Below are 18,170 nucleotides of genomic sequence, written 5' to 3' on the forward strand. Positions count from 1 at the left end.
CAGGAGCATATTTCAGTGCCTCACAATCCTTACCAGTAAAATCTGGTTTCTCACCACCTTGTGTCTAACCTGAATCATCTCTGCTGCAGTTTAAACTTGTCACTTCTTGTTCTGTCCATTTTGAATTCAAAGAACAGGTCATTTCTTTTTGCAGCAATGTTAAATATTTGAAGACTATTCATGTGCTTCTCTTTTCTTAGTGTTAAACACCCACAATTTCTTAAGTCATCCCTTCTTCATGGTGGATTTAAATCTTTTATGTAAACCTTGATTGGCCTGTCTTCTGAAAAATACTCTGTGACAATCCCAGTCATTAACTTATCCACAAACAGTTTAAGTCCTTTGATCAGCATTTTATTTATATCCTTCAGTAAAAGCATTCGGTGCAGCCAAACTGCCTGTTTGTACATCGCTGTCTCTGACTGGCTCAATGGCCTCGTGGTGCTGTGCAAGCAAAGTATCTGCAGGGTTTTCTGCTGCTCCCTAACTGCACTTTGTTCCAAGGGAAAGGCTGGGGGCCTGGCAGGATGTGAAGTTCAGTGTGGTTTGTGCCATGGTTCTGTGGGACAGTGCACTGTGAAGGTTCTGCCTTCAAACAGAAAGGGAGCCCAAAGACAGGCTGACAAATCGTGGAATCATGGGTGTCTGCAGGCATCCAAAATACACACTGATGGGCACAGGAATTCGGAAGTGGACGTGTGCTTGGACAGGTGGTAGGCTGTGAAATGTCACTTGGTATTAGGACCTTCTGATGTGGCTGTATTTGAACAGTCAGGTCATGCTTGGAGGTCAGCTACTATACTGTGGTTTGGATGTCCTTGATGGATATGTTTTCAGCTCCAAGGAAAAGTCAAGGAGATTTACACTTTAGCAGTACATATGGGGAGAGCGGAAGGCATGGAATGTAATTTTCTCTGGATTTCTGTTGTAGGTGAGTGTTTTAACCACCTTGGAGCGGCGATTCAACCTCCAGAGTGCTGACGTGGGCGTCATTGCCAGCAGCTTTGAGATTGGCAACCTGGCCCTCATCCTCTTCGTGAGCTACTTTGGAGCCCGAGGACACCGGCCACGCTTGATAGGATGTGGAGGGATAGTCATGGCCTTGGGTGCCCTCCTTTCTGCGTTGCCTGAATTTCTGACCCACCAGTACGAATATGAATCGGGAGAAATACGCTGGGGTGCTGAAGGGAGGGATGTGTGTGCTGTCAACGGGTCCACCAGCGATGAGGGACCAGACCCGGACCTTATCTGCAGGAATAGGACTGCTACCAACATGATGTACTTGCTGCTCATCGGGGCACAGGTCCTCCTGGGCATTGGTGCTACCCCTGTCCAGCCCCTGGGAGTTTCCTACATCGATGACCACGTCAGACGGAAAGATTCCTCCCTGTACATAGGTAAGGCTCTCTGAACTTCTCACGGAAGGTTTTCCTTGTGGGCTGGCATCTGGCTCTTGTTCCCTCTTTGGTGCCAGTGGAAGGGATGCCTCAAGGCCTCTTCTCCGTGTGCTGCTGTGCTTGTGAAGGTAACTTGGCATGGGTTTCTGCATCAAGCAGCAGGGAAACAAAATGGTGTTTGCTCATATTGTAGCAGTGGTAAAGGTTGACAGCCTTGGTGATTACTACTGGATGATTGGGCAGATGCTTATTCCTTCTTTTGTGTTTGCCCAGATTGCTTTAAATTCTTACATTGTTGGCTTATGGCTGGGTTTTAGCTGAAGAATTTTCAAGTGGTATGTGTGATGATGATCGATTTTTTTATTTTGTTTTTGTTTTCCCACAAGATACCCTAGTTCTCTTCCTGTTCCAAAGCATGTGTCTGAGTGATCACTGCAGTCTAAGGAGACTGAGAGGACACATGCATTCTCACTACCACTGTCACATTTTAGCAAGGAAGGCCAGTTACAGAGTAGGTGCTGTGACCCAGGATGCTGTAGCAGGACCCTTGCTAATGTGATCCCTGTAACGGAACAGGATGTGGAAGCTGATGAGGTCTATTTTGAGATACAGTGAGCCTGGAGTAGAACTTGTGGTTCTGGTGATCATGTTGCAAAATTCTTTCAGATGGTTAAGCTGTGAAATGTGCCTTTGATTACCCAATGAAACATCTCAGTTACTGTGGTAAAGTGCTTATGGGTTTCAGCAGTAGTTCCCCCTCCCAGCAGGTTTGAAAAGGATGTTGTTGGTGAAGTTTTCTTTGAAAAAATGTTCCAGCTTGGCACATTTCTCTTTCTGCAAGACTTGTCACTAGATAAGCTGCACCAATGCAATAAATCAGTGGAGTGCATGCAGCCATTACTGAGATCTTTCTGCACTTGTTAGTATAGTCTTGGTAACCAAAAGTGTGCACTTGTCCCATCATCCCCATCTTGGCGTGACTTTGAATGAGCGATCCTGTTCCTGTTTGGTTTTCATCCAAAGACATTTTTATCAAGTTTCCATTCTGGGTGTGGCTGTAGACAGCAAAGCTTAAGCAGTCCTGCTGACTTTCTGAGTGCTGTTCACTGTCTTGGGATGGGATAGTGCAGAAGCCTGGTGGATAGTCACTACATAGCGTGGCATTCCTGGATGTATTGATGCTTCACGTGGAGCTTCGTCTGTGTATTCAAAACATGTCCCTACTTTTCTGTTGCTGGCCATAAAATCAAAGTATTTCAGCATTTAGCTTTGTCCTTGGGTCATTATTCATCTTCACTTGGTTCTGTAAGTGTTTGTGAGGGATCCACTGGACAAAGAAGGATGATGTATGAAATACAAGTTGCTGTACAACCCAAAGGTGAATAATGAGACTGAATTCACTGAAGCAACTGTGCCAACACCATAAATGATGAGCTGGAATTAAGAGTGATTCTAAGATTATCTATTATATATAACTATATAGAGGAGCAGCAGCTTCTTTCAGTCTGTTCCATGGGCATTTTTTTAGGCAATGCTTCATGTCTTGAGAACAGGGCTGGAGGAGGGTGTATGAGAGAAGGATTAGGAGGAGTGATTCTTCTTCTTCCTGAGCTACATTCATCTTGTATGCTAAAATAACGTCTTTAAAGTTGGCAGTTCAACTGTAGCTGGGAAAATACTTCCAGAAAATTATTTCTGCTTACTATAGGCTGCTTTTTTATTTTTCCTGTAGAGATAAGGATGTTATCTAACCATGTTCATTACTACATGTGGAGTTTAAAAACAAACAAACAGAACCACACCAAAAATCTCACCACAAAACCCCAAGCATTTTGGGGTTGTTTGCTTTCTGGCTTTAGCTATGGAAATCATAAGCTGAATTTCTACATCTGAATTATGGATTGCAGAAGAGTGCCTGTGTATGCACACTTAACCAGCAATGAAGTTTAATTTGTGCCCTGTCCTAGCCTATCTATCACAATAGGGTTTCAGATACTGGATGATTAATTCATCTATCAATTTGCAATCAATTTGGCTAGTGAAAATAAAAGCTAACAGGAAAAAAATCTATTACATGAATGAATATAAATGGAGAAGAAACTAGTGGAAGTGTCATCTTATGTTGGTGGATACTTGAGAGGAGGTCAGATTGCTCAGTTTAAATGTTGTTTGAGAATTACTTGCTCAGATTTGTCTTTCACTGATTATTTTTGTTGATATCATCAATGCAGTTTTCAGTGGCTTCAGAAGAAAGCTAGCTGAGCAGCTTACCCACTTCATTCTGCTCTGTTTCGCAGAGGAAATAACTGCAGAGTGGATACTGTCACCGTGCTATATTTATCAGTTTGCTTTCTCATAATAGCACTCTCACTCAGTGGGGGCTGTGTGTGACCAGATGAAATGTTTTTGGGTAAGTTCCCTCAGTTGAAATTAGGGGCAAATCTGGCATAGATCATTCTCTCAGGACAGGAACTAATTAATAACAGTGATAATAGTCTGGCTGAACTTTCTAGAATGACTGGCTGCTGCTGAGAAATGATCAGATTGACCAGTTTGTGCCGTCTTCAATGTATTGCTTATGCTGAGTGTGTGCTGCATTGGGCTGGACTGTAGTTGAGGGTTAGCAGCAGTCTCTGAACCTGACAGCTAAGGACCAGTCATTGTTCACCTCTGCAGTAAAAACCCTCTTGTGTCCCAAGGCAGTGAATGGGATAGAAATAACTCTGTGTGCTGATAGGGTTTTTTTTATTGTTCTGAGTAAGAGTTAAGTGGAGTAATAATATAATATCTAATACAGTCACTTTGCAATGAATTGACAATACAGGAAGGCTTCTCTGGTTATTAAAAAAAAGTCCAAACCCCAAGAACACCCCCCCAAACTTTTTTTTTTGTGTTAATACTCGTGTGTGCAGAAGAATGCAGATGTGGTACCATATGGAGTTTAAAGTGGTGCTTTGGCTTTAATCATTAGTGGAACTAATAACATCTGTGGAGTGTAATATTCTTCTGGCTATGAAGCCCATCAGATTTCTCTTGTGGTTTCTCTGCAGTGACAGGCACACAGGAGGTTGTGGGCAGTGCACCTCTGTTGTGCATCCTTTGAAGTCAGAGGTTGCTCAGGCTTGTGCTCTGCCAAGGAGGTGGGGATTCATAGCGTTTCTTAATTAGAGAGGCAGGTGAGATACTACAGGAATATTCCTCTGCATGGGCTGCTGACTTGCGGCTTCACATTTCTTGAACTAATGGCAGATTTTTTTTTTTTTTTTTTTTTTGGTGCCTGCAATGTGTTGCTACCAAACTCAAAAAGATTCCGTTGCTGTAGTAACCAGGTCTAGGAAAAAGGGCTGTGTTTTAGTAACCCAGGGCAAAATGAATCAAAGAGATGAGTGTGTGAAAGTACACACCAAAGTATGTTCAAAAGGGAACGCATTTGTGCTGTAGCAGGGTTAGAAAGATCACGGCACCATGCCTGCTTGGGTTAATCATAGAGTCCTAGAACAGTTTAGGTTGGAAGGGACCTCAAAGATCATCCAGCTCCTACCCCCTGGAGTGGGCAAGGAACATCTTTCACTTGAACAGGTTGCTGGTCAAGTAAAACCTAATGATGGGGAATAAAATCTCCTCCCATTTCAGCATCTGAGCTCCTGCTCAACACAAAGGTTGTAATGCTGGCAGTAGCAGCAAAAAGATGGAAAAAATAAAGGAATTTTCTTAGCTATTTGAAGTTTGGGAAAGTGTTCTAATTGGTGCTGGTTTGCTTGCTTCCCTCTTGTATTTAATATCTGAACTCCCATTTAGAGGCTTCCAGACAAGCAGATTAATTTTACCTGTGTGCTTATTGGCATAAGTAGCCCCTTTTAGTGGAGAAATTCATCATTCCTACAGATTATGCAGGGCTTGTTATTGCTCCATCTTCACCAGTGTCAAAGGATTCCTTCAATTTGTGGCACTGTTTATTTTAAAGGAGTAAAAGTTGAAGACTACTTACTATACGGTTCTTTCCTCCACCCACTAATGACTCACTTGGCATTTCCTTTTTTAGTTTTTCTGCTCAGTCTTGCTGAGCTCTCCTGAAATCAATGAGGACTTTGTCATTAGGAGGGGGATCAGAGGCATTGTGGCTGATACAAAGAGGGGAAAAAAACCCTGATCTGACAGTGACTGTATGGATTTGCTGCCTCTCAGATAAGCAAGAGCTTGCAAGTGTTGTCTGGTGCCCGTGCTGCTCCCAGCAGTGCTTTGTGAGTTCCATTAGAACCAGTGCAGTGATGTGTTTGGTTAGTGTTGTTAGCAGTCCTGAGACACACCTTCTGGCCTTCCTGCTGCATTTAACATTTGCTGATAAAAGTTTTTGCATCTTGTCTAGGACACGGCTACCTATAGAGCAGAATTAATAGCCTCTGGGAGCCAGTATTTGATCTGGGACAATTAAGGGCTGTATTAAACAGAGGAAGTTGCTATTATTCTGTCTCCTGTTGATGGAGGAAATTGATATTGATATTGGAAGGAGCCCTGCCAGATTGTGAGGCTCATTCAGAAGAATGCTGTGCTGATCTTTAATGCATTTCATAGTTTCTCTTTATATTTGTTGAAGCTGTCTCTGTGTTTGGCATCATGGGCACATGCCCCACATGTTCAGGACCCATGACTTTGGGGCTCCTCGCTGAATTGCAGTAACGTGAAGAATGGCTTAAAGGAAATCCCAGAAGGGACAAGTCTTGAGTCAAGGAGCGTGTGCTGGGGAGTGCTCCTGAGTTACTGGTGTGTGAGGGTGTGTCTCAGCACAGCATCCTCTGAGGCATAGAGCTGTCCTTGGTCTGTTTCATGGCAGGGCACAGGAATGGAAAAATGGATAACTCAGCTCTGCTGGATGCTTCTGTTTAGCTGCTTTCTTCTGTCTTATCTCCTGAGCTTCTGTTTGGCCTCTTCTGTGTGTATTTTGGTTTTATTATATGGTCGTTGCAGCTCCTACCCTTGGTGTAAGAAGAGAACTCAAGAGAATGGTGTGTTCTTTCCACATCTGCCTAGATGGGACTAATCCTGTAAGAGGAACAGGACCCTGCTGGCTTTGACCTTTGTATTAGGGTGGGCTTATTTTGCATCAGTAGAAGCACTTTTTGTGTTGTGATGACAGAGAGAAAGCTCACTCTGGCTTCTGGTGCCTTCTCTCTTACTTTAAGGACCAACTCAAGATTTGCTGAGGAAGACAAACATGCCCTATTTGGAATCTTGCTGTCTCCAGGGATAAATTTGTCCATTTGAAGAAATCACTTATGTTAGCTTACGTCAGTCAAACTGATAGCAGCCATTGTGCTTTGGAGGAGAAACATTTTCTCGACTGACAAGAATTAAATCTGAGAGTTAGTATCTATGGTGGTGAGTTAATGGCAAGTTATAAGCTGCTGAAATCAGAGTTTGGGTCAACATTTTGTATGTTCAAGGGTTGCTAGTTTCGTCTCTGCCAGATGAAAAGTCTCTTACATGGAGGAGGAATGTATTTTGCTCAGTCTTGCCCATTCCAAATCTCTCAAATTTCTTGACATGTATGTCTCAACCTACATTTTTAAACCACAAGTGGAATAATTGTGTGTTTATAGCGTACAGGTCATATTGTCAGCCTCTTGAGGCTGTCTGTTGATGTGTATTGATTGGAAAGCCTTTAGGACCCACCTGAAAGCCTTTAGGACCCACCTGTACAGCTCTGCCCATCCTGACTGCTTATCCTTTCACTCCTCACATGGCTGGAAATCCTTCAGCATTTCCCACATGGCCACACTCCTTCCTTTTGTGCTCATTTGTGGTCTGCAAGCAACATAGGTACTTTATTCACATTAGCCCTTCTTGCTGGAGCATGCTTCTCTGAGCTCACCACCTAAGGCTCTGCCAGCCTTGTGCATTCCTTACTCTTTTTCCTTTAAGAGCCTGTGAGGTCTTTTGTAGTGGATTGTAGCTGACTCCTATCTGTTGTATTTACTCTGTTCCCACTCCATACCCATCAGCTGCCTGGTGAGTTTGTCCACCCCCACGTGGGCACAGAAGCAAGAATTGCTTTTCTCCTTGCTGGTATAGGCAGTTTTATAGGTGTGTAATATTTTTAGCCTAAAGACTTGATGGAATTCTGTAATGCTTTTGTTCAGTAAATGCATCCTCCTACGGGTGGTTTGGAGAGCCTTTCCTTTCTATCACAGTCTCCCATGGGCTGAGAAAGACACAGTATTAGCACTGAGCTCCGAGTAGCGCTGCTGCCAGCGCTAGGGCTGTGATGCCTGTTCATTACTGAAAGGTGTCTTTGCATCAGATTCACTGGGTTGTCTTCCCCGTGGGCTGTGATCAGATTAAATTACATGGCTTCATGCGGATATCCCAGTATTAACCCACTGGTCCATCGATAACCTGCAGCCTTTTATAATTATGCCCCTTTGGGGAGGGATGGGTGTTCTCATTTGCTGTGTGTCAGTGGGGCTGGCTCGGTTACACATGTCCCCTTTTACAGTGCTAGTGGTAATACCCTGGAAAATTAAATGGAAACACAAGCAAGTGTAGGGTGTATTAGAGCAGTAACAAATCAATTAATGGGAATAACCTTTCCCACTGCAGGCAGGAAGGCTGTTGTGAAAAGCAGTAGCTGAATGGATGTATTTATTCAATTAAACAAATATACGCACAAAGTCGTAACTGCTCTGGGCTCCATTATTTTACAGCAATTGTTTCAGTTACCTTAACCTTCTGCTAATAGTTTTTTGTTGGGTTTTTTTTTGTTTTTTTTTTTTGTTATGAGCAGAGTAAATAAAGCTTGGGTCCAACACAAATGACTTTGTGTGAAAGCATACTGAGGGTGGGAGCTGTTTCTATGTTAGTCTGTGCTCTCTGTGTACTCTGCAGCTGAGTTCTGGCTTAATTGGGACTCGCTGACTCTGATGTCTTGTAAAATCAGTCCATTTGTTGAGCATGTTGGGTTTTTTCTGTAATGTACTTTAAACTATTGTCAGCTGGGAGGGCCTAGTGAGGTACATCATTCCTGGGGCAGCCTCTTTAGTGCAGTGCCCTTGTCATTTAAATGGCACATATGCAGAGTCCTAAAGTTCATAAAATTAATTAAATAGATTGAAAGGTGGTGAGTTGCCCATGTCAAAAACTGAAGGCTGTATTGTGCCTCCTTGATGGCATAAGCAGGAGTGGTGTGTGCCAATCTTGGCCCTTTGCCTGGGGACTTGACCGAGACTCCCCGACTCGTTGCACATAAGGAGCCTCCAGATGTTTTGGTCACGGTTTACAGGCTGGCACTGAGGACACCTGGGGCTCTGTTTCCTGTGGTGGGGCAAGGCACAGAATTTCCCCCTTTGCCAGCACAATTCAGAACTCTGGCTGGGTGTTACTCACTTATCTGCAGGACAAGGTGCTCATATGAGTGTATAAGAGAATGCAAAGCTCTTTCACACAAGCTCCTGCTTTCCCTCTTTCACAACTGCCTCTCCTGTGGCTGGGTGAGGGGCTTGACCAAGTTGTTTTGCCCTTTGGAGAGGTTGCTGCAGGTCTGAGCTGGGTGCTGGGCAAGCTGACACACCCTTTAGGTGGCAAGTAAGTGCCATTTGACTAAGCTCCTAAAAGTGTTTGCTTTTGCAAAGTCCCAAGCAGTGCCATGGCACAAACCCGTGGCTCTGTTCACACACAGGGCCTGGCAGCGCTCAGCTGCCAAAGTGTGTTTTTATCCTGGCTTTGCTGGGCGTTGGAGACTGTGCAGGGCACTCCACAACTCTCTGTCAGTGTGTCATGTGCTATGTTTCTTCCATATATCTAGTCTGAATTGACCCTGTAGTAGTTCAAAACCATGATCCCAACAGGCCCTGTGAGGGTGTGAGATGGCCCAGCAGTGTGAGACTTGGGGCAGAGCTGCTGTGGGGACATCCATGCACCCTCTCTAACTATGACTGTCTGATGCAGCCTGGAGGAAAAAGAGTGGCCACAAGTGATGGGTACCTTGTAAAACAAAAATAAAATTCCTCAACGTGCTTTGTGGTCACCTTAGCAGCCATGAGAAGAGCCAGTGGAGTGGAAGCCCTTCCTTGGTTTGGTGAATGTTGAAAGTTCATGACTCTAAGGATTTATTTGTTTTGCGTAAATGGAAAGTTTGCATAAATCTGGGGTTATTAGGCTACACACTACCCCCTTGTCTTTGGACAAATCCTTTTGGCTTTGCTTCCTCAAAATTTGGTTGTTTGGGTCAAAGTTGGTGTCTGGTCCCAAAACTGCTTCTTCAAACTTTGCTCATTTGAAAGGACTCAGTCTTTTATCAGATTTCTTCCTGCCAAGGTATAGCCATTCCATTAACTATGCTGCTAATGAGGTATTTGGCTTTTCCTAAGAGGGAGGCCTGCTCCCACTAAGCCCCCTTTTGATTTCAATAATAGGGATTTTGTGTGGAGGAGACTATTCAAATTTTGCCCTTTATTAACCAATTAAAATGTGAGATTTAGTTTCTTGGATAGAAGTTAACAGCATGTGATGTTGCTCTTTGACTTAATACCTCAGAGCACTTGAGTGCAGCCAAACAAAGCTGTGTCTGTGACAAGGAGCAGGATCTGACTAAAGGTAGCAGGTCATAGAAATAGTGAACATTTGAATGTTCAAACAGGTAGAAGAGCAAGATGCTCTGTGCACCAGTTCTTTCCTCTCTGTCTCCCTATGTTTACCTCACTTTTTCCCTGCAGTTCTCTGTATGTTCCTGCCCTCAGTGTTAGACAAAACCACTGTAACTGTTTGTACAAGACAGTGATACTGCTTTTTAGAGTTCGAAAGAAATAATATTAGGGGGGAGGAAAAGCCAACTGGGACAAGTTTGGTGTATTAGTAATTGCTGCAGAGACCAATTACCCATGTGGTGAAAAACCACCTCTATCTTGTTAGCCATCAGCTATAACATATGGATGTCCTAATTCAATCAGACTGATCATCAAAAGAATAAGACTTGTTAGAGAGCTTTTTCTCAGCAGCAGTTACAAACTTTGTGCTGGGGTTAGAGACTGAAAGGGGTGGTAGCATGCAAGAAGTGAACTACAGAGTCCCCTGGCCATGCTTCTGAGGTGTCTTGAGCACTGACTAATGCTTTACTGGCCTGAGCTGTCTGTTCCTCCTGAGCGTTCGTTTATTCTGGGCACTTGTTGGTTTTGTGGTGTAGAGATGTGTGTGTGTTTTGAGTATTGCCTCTCCCCATTTTCTATAAAAACTCACACTGCTGGAATGCAAGCATACAGATGTTTTATTGTGCTTCTGTTTTATCTCCACGCACATCTTCATGTCCTCTGTAAATGTGCTGTTGCGGTACTGGTGGGAGACAAGTGAGCTGCGTTGTAGACTGCAGGAAGCAGCCTTGCAGGAAACTAAATTATTTGTGGTGGTTCTGGGTAAGAGTTCTGTGAAGAGTTTCCCACAAGTGCCAGAGGGTAAGAGGTTTGCAGGGAGAGATAACACCTATTTCACACACGCATGTTCGTGCTTGGTGGATCTTGTTCTGACCAGTGTGACTAATCATACTCGAGAATGTTTAACTTTTTGTTTCCTAGTTGTCACCTTATCTGGTAAAACAACTTCATGTCTCCTTAAACCTTGTTTAACTTCATGTGTTGGTGAGAATTCCCTATCAAATGGAAACAGTCTCTTCTGTAATTGTATACCACACCTCATTAGGAGCTGAGAGTCCTGGAGGTACTTGATTTATAAGTAGGCGCAAAACTGAAGTTAAGCTTAGGTTAAGCAAATACTCCTACTCAGCAATGTCTCCAGGGTTATAAAGCAAGTTAGCAAGAGGGTGAGAATAGACCCCAGGAATTCTGGCTCCAGTGCTCTGCAATTGCTCTGAGAACTAAAGCATTTCACTACATTCCTGCAAAGCAATGCATCTTCCATGGGTGCAAACATTCCTCTCTTTTCAGTGTCAGAGGGGTTACAGATCCTGGCTTTTTGTCTGCTAGCACTAGCCTGCTCCACCTCTGCAAGCTATGTTTAACTTGCTTCCAGGAGCTGGATGCTTAAACTGAGACCAGCACTGTCTTTGCATAGTGGAGAGAGACTATTTACAAGAGCATACAGTGACAGGATGAGGGCAGATGGCTTCAAAGGGAGAGGAGGTTTAGATTAGATATTAGGAAAAAAAAACCTCTTTACTGTGAGGGTGGTGAGGCACTGGCACAGGTTGCACAGAGAGCTGGTGGATGCCCAGTCCCTGGAAGTCTCCAAGGCCAGGCTGGATGCGGCTCTGAGCAACCTGGTCTAGTGGAAGGTGTCCCTGCCCATGGCAGGGGTGTTGGAATTTAAGGTCCCTTCCAGCACAGGCTGTGATAGGAGTTGGCGAGTTGCAAGAAGACTCTTCACTCTTCTGTAACTCGTTTCCAGGAGCCAGCAGTACAGGGATGCACATCCCAGACTTGTCTAGTCGTCATTGAACCTCACCCACAGCCTGCACAACCAAAATGGTAACAAATTCCACAGTTCCATGTGGCTTTTCTTATCTCCTAGTTAGGTTGTGCATTTTTCTTCCCAAGACTGTTGCTTTCTTGATTGGATGTTTAGGATTTTGGCTTTAAGGCTGTGAAGGTGGTGAAGCGGGCACAAAACTTCTTCTGGAGTAAAGATGTCTTAGAAGTAGCATCTGCCTATCAAAAATCTGCTGAATTAGCAGTCATGATACCACTCTGATCTTGCAGCATCCCATCACGGATAGTAATACGCTGGGAATTCCTTGGACTGGTGAGAAAGTGTGCTGGGGCAGGGAAGATAAGGCACAGGCTGGCACAGCTGGCAAAAATCAGGACAGGCTATCCCATTAGGTGAAAAATACAGTCTTAAATGGGTTTTGCTGATGCGTAAAAGACCTGTTGAAGTGAAAATTTCAGATAAACAAGAGAAGTGAAAATGCAGCTGTGCTGCTCTTCAGCATTACTGTGTAAAATGCTCCCATGTGTGGCTCCCTGAGTTCATCTCACGTTCTGCACCCCCCAAAACTGTGCTAATATGGAGATGAGAGCAGCTGAGTGAAGCTTCCTGAATAAATTAGTCTTGCTGTCCTGTGGTACTTGAAGTCTGAGTAAACAGATGAGACTTACTCTGTGCCTTAAAATCAGCAAGTTTGGGTTTTATTAGCCCTGGAGGGGCAGTAAATTCTAGAGCTGAGCCAGAGGAGCAGAGGAAGGAGGAGGCAAGTAAGGAGGTGTAGTGCTGGCTAAGGATATGCTCGAGAAAGTCCTTGCTGCTTACTGCGGCCCAGGAAGGCAATTGGAAATTAAATCTACAGTGCCCTGGGGAGCTGTTGGAGGTGGCTTAGGATGGGGTAAGGATTTGGGAAATCTGCTTGAGCGATTGCTGTGTTCAGCAGAGGCAAGAATAAGGATGTTGGCAAAAGGGAAAGTGGAGTGTTGACATGAGCAGCAGCGTGTTAAGGTTGTGGTGGGGCAGATATTGAAGGAATCAGAGTTAAGACAGGAGCTCGGCCAATACAAGAGAAACATGGTATGGGCCATCTCCATTAAGTCTACAGAAGCCTGGATCCTCACAGCCAAAGACTCCATTTTTTTATTAAAATTCAGGCTCTTAAAATAATTGACACCCATGGGAATCAGGTGTCTAAGTGGAATCTGTGCTGAACGTTGCCTTTCTGGGTCACAACTGTTGCACGATTCACGAGGGTATTGCTGTGTGCCTCCTCCTAGACCACAGGCTGCTCACGGTCTCCGTTCTGTTGCAGAGCAAGCTTGTTTTGTGAATAAACAGTGTGTTTTGATGGTGAGTGTGGGTGGTGTCAGGAGCGGAAGCGAGTGTGCCAGAAGCCTTGTTCCCAGAGAGAGATCCAGTGTTTACTGAAGATGCTAATTGCTGCCTCCAACCCATCATTATTTGTCTTCTGCCCGCAGCTCACCGATCAGAGGTGCTGATAGTGCTTTCGCTGGGTAAAAGGCTTTTAAGGAAAAAAAGGAGATGCTCTTGAATTTCAAGAGTACCACTGGCTGCTGCTTTACTTTTTGGCTGGCATTTTTTTTTTTTGGGAGGGATTTTTGAGACTGAAAGTTGCAAAGGAAGGAAATGCTTTTGGTTTTTTGGTGTTGTTTTTTAATGCCCCATATGGCCATTTTATTAACTAGAAAACCTCCAGCTGAGAATTGGATGATGTTACAGAGCTGCAGAGCAACACTCATTCCCAGCCGTGTGGCAGAGAGTACTTGTGCCTTTGAATGTGAGCCGTGCCTCTCCCAGTTAGGGTTAGGGTGAAAAATATAAAAGCTGCATTTGCCATGTTTTGCTGACCCAAGGAAAATGTTGTGTTTCATGCTGGGGATGTTGAGCTTTTCAAACTAAATGCAAACCTTGAACAATTGAGTTGTCAGCAGATCATCAAAGAGCACTTTGAGTTGAGGTTGTGGGAGTGACAGGTACAGCAAACCCGTAAGTTTGGAGGTTTTATGATTGCAGTGGGTTTATCCACCATGAAGTGAGTAGCAGAATAGGTACATTTGGACATTATTTCCTGCTTGTATGAGTGGGTTTTTCTACTATGATACGAAAGACCACATTGCAAACCGGACTTCTGTAGCAGTGATCTGCACTTTGTTATTCAGGCACTTAGCAAGGATTGGCTCTTTGATTCCTGACTGAGCAGCATTTCATTGCATTGTCTACAGATCTCTGCCCTGTCTCCCCTGTTGAGACAGAGAAATTACTTGCTGTCTGTAGCATCTCAGTTGGCAAATGAGACTGAGAATTTAGAAATAGCTTGTAGACATGTTTATCATCTTCTGTGAGTGCATATGTTGAAGTTACTACTTCAGCTTTCTGTCCAGGAGGGTTGGAAACAGAGCATTTCTCTAGAGCTGCAGTTTTCACTTGTCATCTTCTGTTGTGCAAAGCAGGGAAAAGGAGGGTTGGGACCTCAGCCTTTGTTCTGAGAGTGTCTTGATTTTTCCACAATATCCTGCAGACTTTCTGTCTCAGAAGGATGCAGGTGAGAGGACTGGAATTTGCTTAAGTGGATCCCTTTAGATTTAAGGATTTGCTTCTCTGTCAGTTTCAAGTGTAGAAATGGATTTTGATGTTTACAAGCAGACCTTTCCCACTTCACATTCCAGAAGTTGTGCCTCTGGTTCTGCTCCTCACAGCCTTCAGAGCTGTATCCAGCACAGCGGAGTCCACGCTCACACTGTCATGAGTTAAAGTTCAGCAGATGATTCATTGTTTTTGCTGCCAGCTTCCCTCTGGAGCTGTGCTAGGTGGCACAGAACTGCTGCCTGCTTGCCAAAGGTGATGTTTAGGACTGAATGGGCTGGGAAAGGTTCCTCAGTGGGTAGAGCTCCCTGTGCCTGCGAGCAGTGACTTGGGGCTTTTGCATCCTTTCCCTGGAGATGCCTCTGGACGGGAGACAGCCTGGCAGAGACAGAGCGAATATATAAGCTGTGGTTACAGCAGTGGATAATATATCAGCAGGGTCCTCATCTCAGTGCCAAGGCTCTGCTGCCAGCTGGGCCAGAAGCTGAGATCACCTTTTGCTGCAGGAGCAAGAGTCGGGGCTGTGTCACACTACATGCCACCATCAATGCCTCTGGGGACAGTGAGTGTGCTTGGTGTTATCGCTGGGGTGAGGCTGGCATACTGCTGCAGTGGGGAGCTGGCACAGAGCAGGCACAGGCTCAGTTTTGCAGGGTCTGCACCTCCTATTCCTATGGCCTTCTGTGGGAGGGCACTGGAAGAGAAGCAGGAGGTCCAGTATTGGCCATTGAGGCTCATTGCCTCCAGCCGAGGTTATGGGCTTCTTAGTCACAACTTGTCTGTTCAGCACAGAGTGGCTGCAGTTGCCTGAAGGGACTTCTCCTTTTCTTCTGGTCACAAACATGTGATTTGGTAGGGCTGTGTGTTGTAGCTCCACTGATGCCCCAGGCTGTTTTGCTGCATGGGAATCAGTATCCCTTTTTCAGCCAGTTGTGTTCATAACTGCTGTGTTACAGCTGAAGGAAGGGGAGATTTGGAGGTGACACTTCACTTGTTGTTGTTGAATAGACTCCTCTGTGCAGCAGGAGGATGAGCCACCTCCTGTACAGAGATTCCCCTCTCTGGGAGAGGGAGTTCAAATCTAACCTCGAATGACTGCAGTGAGGGTCTGTGTAGCTGAGTCTTCCTCCCCTATCAGGTGCATAGGGAACAGCTGCGTGTTAGGGTTTGGCACCAGGTTTGTTTCTGGTGTCTACTTCTGCTCTTCCTTAACGAGGCTTTTGGGGTTTAATTACAGTTACTGCCTAGCTTCAAGTTCCCAGTGCCCTTGGGTTCACAGTAGTCAAGGGAGAGACTCCGGAGCTGAGCTTGGAGCTTTGGGCTCACCTCTGGAGATGCTGCTCTCCAGGAACTGCTCCTGCATCTAGGAATGCCATCACCTACCCAGGTCACTGGCTTTTATTCTGAATATAGGTGGTTAGAGTATCCTCCTTATACACACACTTCAAACACAGATTGTGCAGGATTACCACTGGATAACAGCCAAATCCCAGGCAGTAGAGACTGTTTAATCACACTGCTCTGTCTCTACTGGATTAACATAATTAATGTAAGCCCTTTTGGGTGGGCAACCTGTTACTTGTCTGGTGCGGTTCTTCATTTGTGCAATGCTGTGCATATCCCCAGGATGCTCTAAAAATGGCAAAGAAGGTCTAATTCCACTTGCATACAACTGGTTACCAAGTAAACCTCCATTGACAGACAACAAGTTTACCACTCCCTTCAGGGGAAGTTGTAGACGACTAAAAAAAAATCAGAATGCCGAAGTTAAATCAGAATGATCATTTTCCAAGTTACTTCAAGGGAAATTAAAATGCTCTTTTGTATTTTTAGTGTAATTTTTCTAGGGAGCAAAACAAATTATTAATAAACTGAAGGCTCGTCAGTGCTTTGTGGTCCTGACCAATTTCAAGGGTGACACAGAGCTTAATATGCAGTGGAGATAACAGTGATTGTGTCCTTGCATATCCAGCCCTGAGCACATGGGGCAGGAGCTGTGCCTTTCTCTTCTGCCCTCTGTGTTATCTGGAATCATGGCAAGAAGGCAAAAAGCGTTCCTTACACGTATGACATCCATCCCATGGGCCCAAAATCCTGTTGGCTGAGTTCCTCCCTCCTGTTTATCTACACTTCTTATGCAGCTGGACATGATCTAAACCTTACCAGGATATGCTGGCTCCCTTTTAGTTTCCACTGTTTCAGGGTTTTCTAGCAGCAAATCGGAGGGAGTTTGTTTAAGAAAGGAAGAAAACCCAATAAAACAAGCCTTACAAAAAATGAATTTAACAAGTCAAATACTTAACTTGAATATTAATTTCTGAGTAAAGGAATGCCTTTAGTAGGCTTTTTGTGTAGCAGAAGTGATTGCAATGTTCTGTTGGGTTTTTTTAAATGAAAGTCAACTTCTGCTTTCATTATCCCAAGTTTTAAGTCTTAACCTTTTATATTCAGCAAAATCACAGATATAATAATTTCGTAAGGAGGAAAATCAAGTCTCATCAGTTCTGGTGGGTTGCTTTCTAGATCTTGGCTGTACCCATCTGTGCAGAAGGCAGAAGCTTTCTGGAGCATTCCCTGAAAAACAAACACTCGTGTCCAAGCTTGAAAATTAGCATTAAAGTGACATTTAACATTTGGCCATGAGCTACAAGGCCTGTTATTTTCAGTGAGGTTAAAAGGAACCTCAGTTGGGCAGCTCTGGCCTGCAGGGTCCCGGTGTGCCCGGGTCCCTAAAGTGGAGCTGCTGCGGGCAGCGGTCTGTCCGGCCGTGGGAACTGGCAGCATTCCTGCTGGGAGCTCTGCAGTGGGCAGAGTGTCCTGGGCTGCCCTTCTCCCGTCCCGCTTCTTCCACATGCCCTTCCAGGAGCAAGAAGCCCTTTCCAGGGAGTGCAAACACGAGCTGATCACTTAACGGGCGATCCGTGGTTGTATGTTGCCTCTGATTTGTATTCAGCGCTAGCAGAATGCACTCATCACCCAGTCTGTGCTCACAAGCCTTATTATAACTAATGTAGAGGCATTTTCCTATCATTTTTCTCCCTGGAGCCACATGGTGTTAGGAATTTGGGATCCTGCATGAGTCCCAAATGCTCTGTGAGGGAGCACAGTCTGGGGGAGCAGGTGCCAGGAACATCAATACACCTGGACCAAAACCTGTGTGTGTGGAGGATGGGGTGTCTATTTTTCAGCTGCAAGAAGCCCAGTCTTTCAAGGTTCATGTGGAGCATCATTTACAACAGAATAACTATCTTGGCATGTCGTGTTTTACACAGCAGAAATGCTTCTGACTTTCCAGCCCTTGGTATCTGTAATTTGCTTGAAAGAATTGCTGATGTCTGCCCAAATGCCAATATCTTCTCAGCCGTATGAACCTTAATATCACGGCTTAAGCTTTAGTCTTCGAACTGTGCAGCGCAGCTAAAATCAAACTGTGTTCCCAGCACTGAGGGAGATCCTGACTTTTAAGCCATTGGCTTTTTATTTATCTTCCTTCTGTGCTTGCTGTTGAATTGCAAAGTCAGTTTAATTCCAGGGCTTCTAAATGGCATATGATTTCTACATGATGAAATCTCCTTTGGGCTGTTTATACCATCTGATGCTGGTGGCCTAAACAGGAGCAGGTCAGCACAGCAGGAAGCAGGGCACTGGTGTTGTATTTCCTTGTACCCTTTCTTAACTCACAGTAGAATGGGCAGGTCACAGCAGTGCTTAATCTCCACCTTCCTCTTAATCTTTACATTGCTT

The 18,170-nt window shown here is 44.7% G+C and overlaps 1 protein-coding gene across 1 annotated transcript in view; it reads left to right on the forward strand.

The window, feature by feature from the left end:
• Positions 1-18,170, forward strand: part of SLCO3A1 (solute carrier organic anion transporter family member 3A1) — a 137,382-nt gene that overhangs the window by 22,000 nt on the left and 97,212 nt on the right. The window contains exon 2 of the mRNA XM_042039192.1: positions 932-1,397. Coding sequence (XP_041895126.1) covers positions 932-1,397 — 466 coding nt within the window. The remainder of the gene's footprint in view (positions 1-931; positions 1,398-18,170) is intronic.

Source organism: Corvus kubaryi, unplaced genomic scaffold (genome assembly GCF_017639235.1).
Source record: "Corvus kubaryi isolate FWS band 111438036 unplaced genomic scaffold, C.kubaryi_AGA036_p1.0 37394, whole genome shotgun sequence".
Classification (NCBI taxonomy): domain Eukaryota; kingdom Metazoa; phylum Chordata; class Aves; order Passeriformes; family Corvidae; genus Corvus; species Corvus kubaryi.